The following is a 6,000-nucleotide window of genomic DNA, read 5'->3' on the forward strand; positions in this document are numbered from 1 at the left end:
TAGCATTTGTATCATTTCCCACACAATCATGTCTATTTGTGAAATAGCATTTCAAAATGGAAAATTTTCCTCTTCTGCTTAAAATCATTTCACCATCTAATGTAACAGCGCCTGAGTGTCAGTTTTCCTAGCACCAGTGTCTGGATCTTACTAATACTTCTCTATTTTGAGGCTTCTGACCTAAAGTGTAAAACCTGTCAGTTCCCCAAAACCATTTTTTTGCCATTCAGATCAGTTAATGTCCACCAAATCCTTTAAGTTGTTGCCATCGACAGAACAGTAAAAATTCAACCTTGAACTAACCAACAATAATCCTTTCGTTTTAAAGGACAGAACAGATTAGGACAGATGGATGTGTCACAGATGTTTGTTTGGAAAGCCTTCCTCAATCTCGTCTCATGTTTAACTTAGTCATTAACTTTGACTCACAACACGCAGACAATCTCACCCAACGTTGCCACACTTCTTTTTGAGGAAGTCTAAAAGGAACGCCACAGCATCTGTGTGAATCCTGCTTCCTGGATTAGCCTCCATGTTGTTTATTTAACTCCTAGTGCCTTTTTCTCTGGGGGTAGTAAATAAAAGGAATGTTTTAGGCCCCACTGTACTAGCCCTACAACTAATAGCAGAACAACAAATCATTGGTTTCATCAATGTAAGCATTCCCAATGTACAAAAGCCTTTAAAAAAAACTGTTTAGCATTTTGGGAAATCTGCTTATTTTCTTTCTTGGTGAGAGTTAGGTATGTAGACAGATGCTCCTGGCAGGAACACGGTTGTTTGTTTTTTTTTGCATTTTTATGTGGAGAGAATAAAAATTACAGTGATTCATGGTTTAATTCTCTTTTTCTGTCCATGTTTTGATGCCATTAGCTTTAGATTAGTGGCATACATGCCTTTGAAAGCTACTACATTTTCCTAAAGTCCCTTGCCTCCTCCGTGTTATTGGGGGCTTCTTTTGCACTTGGTTTAAAACCAAAATGTTTCCACAGCTGTGCAGTTATTGCATAAATGTCAACATGCGCTGATATAAGTGCAGTCCATCAAAGACTAGGGGTTAAGCGTCTTGAGATAAATAGCTGGTGTCAATAAAAACATAGCAGAAGAATGGTGCACAAATGGTATAAAATGACATGGAAATAGTGACTGAAATATGGCATTTCTGCTCCCTTCATCTAGTTTTTTATTCAGGTGAATGGACACCGTTTTAATGATTATGCAAAAAGACTGCAGTCAGCTCCAATAATGGCCATCAGATGCAAATGTAATGATTGTTAGAGGTTCAAACCTATAAACACTGTTGACTTCTGCCACAGTCAGACATCAATTTGCAAATAAATTTTAGCAACTCTAACCCTGCACTGACTGGAATCAAACTACACTTTTAATTTTATGCAAAATAAACAAAAGTTGATCAAGATAGAAGATCGGGATATATAGGTAATGGTTGGCAGATCTTGCTACCTTTGGACTGTGCCAGGCTAGTAGTTTCCCCCTGCTTTCAGTGTCTATGCTAAGCTAAGCGTGCCAGCAGCTTGCATTAGCTTCATACTTGGCATGCAGGCATGAGTGTGGTGTCTATCATCTCAGCATCTCACCATTGTCACACTGTCATGCTTGTGCATTACAGCAGTAAAAATCTAAATGTGCATTGTCAAATTCATGTTGGCTTTCAGGTTTATGATGCACAAATCCTTATTCAGACAAGAACACTGCTTAACTGTAAAAATACCATTTTAAAATAGCATTAAGGGTGGCAGCATATTTTTGCATAACTCATTCACAGAGTTAATTAATGAATTTGATGATCAAAATAAAAAAATACTTCATTACTTTCACCATAAAGACAATTTTGTGGACGATTCCATCTCACTTGTCTTTATGACTTCAATCAGTGGGTTTAAGTTTCAGAGCTTTTTCTCTGGACAGAAAAAAAGGTTTCCAATTCATTTTCACCTCTCCGATTCTGGTTTTCTTAACGGAGGAGGGTGTTGTATCCCACAATCTTTGCCGGTACGATCACAGTAATATTAGAAGTTGAAATCCGTGTGGTGTTGAACCCACCACTGAACTCGCAGGATATTGCGTCAAGCAGCACCTGCTTGACATTGCATGAGGAGGGGGAAGGACTGTGAATCTTCTAATAACTGCAGTGGGTAACATGGCAACAAAAGCATGGAGAACCACTTATAGAAATGTATAACCGGAGCTACTGTCAGTTTTTTTCCTCAACTAAACTGCAGCTCCTTAGAGGCTGATGTAACACCACTACAGACCTCTTAGCTACAGCTTCAATTTATTACAGGTGACAGTTTCAGAACCCATCTCTGAGTGCTTGGAGACATGCTTGGCTGGCGATCACTTCCTACTCGAAGGGAGCAAAACTTTTCTGTATTTTCAAAGCTATGCTAAAACTACCAAGTTAGTTAGTATTCCTTTTAAGATTTCACTGAAAAGGATGGGTTACCATACTCATTCACACAACTGCACTTCCTCCGATATCCCACTGCTTTCCCCAAATAGGACTTCCTTGAGATCAGTAAATTTATAAGCTTAACACAGTTTAAGCTTCTGTTGAATGATGTTTTTTAAAAAATGAATGGTTTTCTTAACATGTCTACATTATTCTTCAGTGATGTACGTGTTAAATGTTGATTCTACATTTTATATACTTGTGCAAATGTCTTCATTTTGTGTTTGCAGGGCATCACTGTCACTAGTATTGAACAAAGGTTAAAAAAAAACATTAGTTCCCAAAGGTCAGACCCCAGTTCCAAAAGGTCAAGCAAGACAGACTACCTAATGCAGACTATTTCACAGAAAGAAATTACTACTTACAGTAGTGAAACAGCATGAGAGTTTTCAGTTCACATACTGTACTCAAAGCACAGAGACAGACTACTATGAGCCTACTTTGAGGTAAACCACTAATATACATGACTGAAAATCCAACGTGATGCTCGAGCCTGGCTTTACAAAGCAAATGACTTCTCCATCCATACTAGTGTTGCTAACTTTTCCTGTTCTGCCAGTACCTAAAAAGTATTGTCTTACAGCAGACTTTGTGGTACTAGCTGTTAGTTCCTTTAAGTCAGTCTGACATCTACAGCATCACTGTTAGTTTACTTTGGGTCTGGTCCTGAGCCAAACTCTTTTGTGTTATGATGTTCGCTTCAAATGGAGGAGCCAGACAGGAGGAAGCGTGAGCCACAGATAAATAAATAACTAACACAACACTGTTGAACAATTGGGGAACACTGTGTACTGCAGGACAGTGAATGAGGCTGTGCAACAAAAATATTGAGTTGCCGGTCTGTGAGCGCACACTGAAGCCATCACAGCTTGCATTATTTGACAAAAACCTCCCTTTCCATGAAAAGATGCCATGTAATCCCTCAAGTAGAAAGTTGTTTTAGTTCTCTTCTGTCTTACGTTTCCTAAATTCAGGCCCCTTGGCTCATTTAAAACGCATTAACTCTGCTTCAGTCAGATTATCACCCAGGGCTTCTCTGGCCTTTCCACTGTAAATCAGCACCGTGGCATCATTGATTACATTGCTGTGCTGTTATGTCATGCCACTTGGTGCAATATTGAACGCTTCTATTAGTATTTCTTCTTTTCTATCCATTACCAGTAGTAGTGCTGACTGTACCTGCAGAGGAGGAGTCGTCATGGTCGGAGCTCAGATAGCCATCACTTCTCCTGTCCGGGGTACTGCACCCGGAGCCCCGGGAGTGTCTGCGGAGGATCTGAGGGAAGGACGGTGACAGTCTGCCGTCGTCACCGGAGTCAAAGTCCCTGTTGTGGCCGAAAGGCCGCCGGTTGTCCCGGTAGACGTTGGACGTCCTCTGGTTGTCCCTTCCGCCGGTCTTCGGTGCCAATAAGTTATTCCTGACGAAATTCTCATTGAGCTCTGCATCTTCATATTCTCGGTCGCTGCTCTCCTCGTTGTCATTGACTTGACGGGCCGAGTCCACCTCCAGCCTCCGGAAGGTGGGCTTCACCGGCGGGACGGGGATGGGGACGGGCTTACCTGTCTTCCCGCTGAACCTGCTCCGGTCCCGGCCGAAGACGGCGGAGAGCCCCGCCGTGTTACCTGCCGCGTGGAGCTTCACGCCTCCAGGGTCGGACACCTTGGTCCTTTCCCCGCCACCCTCATCGTCCCGCCGCGGTGGTTTCCTGACATCCCCCGTTTTAGAGAAGCCAAACGTTTCGGCATTAAAGTTTTCGTCTTTGCCTTGAAACCTTTCCGGGTCGCTCCTCCTCTGTCGAGCCATGGTGGTCTGCAGGTAGATCACCTTGAATTTCTCCTCCGCCAGAGCCTTCTGGAGCCTCTTCAGGTTGCTTTTACACGTCTCCAGCTCGGACTCGATGTCCTCCACGGAGTTTAGCTCCATTTCTGGGACCTCTCCGTCGGGAAATTCATTCCTCCAGTGTTTAGCGAATTCCTCCTGTTCCCACATACTGATGTTGAGGCGGCAGCCTGGGAGAGACACTGAAGCTAACTGTTCTGCCTTCAGCGACAGTCAGTAGAGGTCTGTCGGATATATCCACGTTCTCCTGTCCTCCTCTGTTTTCTGACAACTAAACTCTTTGTCGATATTAACTCGTCCACTTTCTGACCATCTTCAGCCTCCCACAGATACAGCTGACAGCCACGCCGCGCTCTGACAGTGATGCGGATCACAAGTTTGCGACTCCGCTGAAAAGTTTGTCTTCCTGGAACCAGCCGTGCTGCGTTCAAGTGCAGCTGGGACAAATGAGCGATGTCCTCCTTTATGGCGACATCATCAAATCAATGCAGCACACAGAGGCGTTGTTCGAATCTTGTCAGACTCCGGACTTGACTCACTCCCTTAATCTGAAAATTGCTTTATTTTCAAGTTATTTTAAGCTATTTCTGTTAATAGTAATGTTGGTGCCCTGCCTTTAAAGAGTACTGAAGAAATTCAGGTGCTAATGGGGAAAAGAGTTCACCCATAAAGTCACAAAATACTGAAAATAAAAAATAAATTACTAATAATAATAATTCGAGCAAATGTGCAAACTGCATAACTAACAAAAACTCTGTCCATATTATCAGGATAATTTATCTAACAACAGCACCTTGTTATAAAACACTTCAATGGGTTTTCTTTTTTACCTGGCTGTTGCATATTTTGATTAGGTCATGTTCTATATGGAAAACCTCCGTACACACAATAATGCCACTGCTGCTAATATGTCCCTGTGAGACTGTGAAACATAAAAAAACACCATAACAAAACATTTCACATCAAAGTAGAACATTTGGACTTTAGTCAACAGATCAGAATTTTAGTGACAGTAAAATAATTGCTTGACAAAATTTTGAGAAAGTGGATGATGTTAATTTTGAAGTCTTTAATGCATTGGAATGATAGATGAATACATCCAGAGCTATATTTTTGTTTTTATCCTTATGTTTGTTAAAATCCATGCAGAAGAATTTAGATCCTCGGCTATGAAGAAAACGGGGCTATAGCCTTGGCCGCCCACGCCTGACAACGCCACCAGCACAAAGCAGCAGATACATAGATGGTATATATAAGAGCACGCCTTCATAGCTTTTTGATTTTTTTATTTTATATCTTATTATATTCTATTTACTTTATATCCATCATTGTTTGGATTATGTGGTAACTTCTGTCTGTGCAATATTTCGCCCTTTAGGGATAGCAAAGCTGTCCTTGATTATAAAACGTGTATTTTTGGCTGTAGTTGAAATAAAAGACAATAATACTGATCATGTACAGACGGGTGACAAATTAAAGGACAAACCTGAACCCTTGACCGCTACAGTGAGGGATTCTGGTATGCTATAGGGGACACTTTGCTGGAGTACGTTGGGTTCACTTGTCCCCTTAGAGCAGGGGTGTCAAACATGAGGCCCGCAGGCCAAAACCGGCCCACCAGAGGGTCCAATCCGGCAAGTGAAATAACTTTGCAAAGTGTAAAAATTACAGTGAACATATTAACTGG

General features: G+C 41.8%; 1 protein-coding gene across 1 annotated transcript in view; it reads right to left on the minus strand.

Moving 5' to 3' along the window:
• abr (ABR activator of RhoGEF and GTPase) overlaps nt 1–4,717 on the minus strand; it is a 169,182-nt gene extending 164,465 nt beyond the window's left edge. Inside the window, exon 1 of the mRNA XM_022194926.2 lies at nt 3,653–4,717. Coding sequence (XP_022050618.1) covers nt 3,653–4,463 — 811 coding nt within the window. The 5' untranslated portion in view covers nt 4,464–4,717. The remainder of the gene's footprint in view (nt 1–3,652) is intronic.
• Nucleotides 4,718–6,000: the final 1,283 nt, after the last annotated feature.

The sequence above is a fragment of the Acanthochromis polyacanthus genome, chromosome 17 (genome assembly GCF_021347895.1).
Source record: "Acanthochromis polyacanthus isolate Apoly-LR-REF ecotype Palm Island chromosome 17, KAUST_Apoly_ChrSc, whole genome shotgun sequence".
NCBI classification, from domain to species: Eukaryota; Metazoa; Chordata; class Actinopteri; family Pomacentridae; genus Acanthochromis; species Acanthochromis polyacanthus.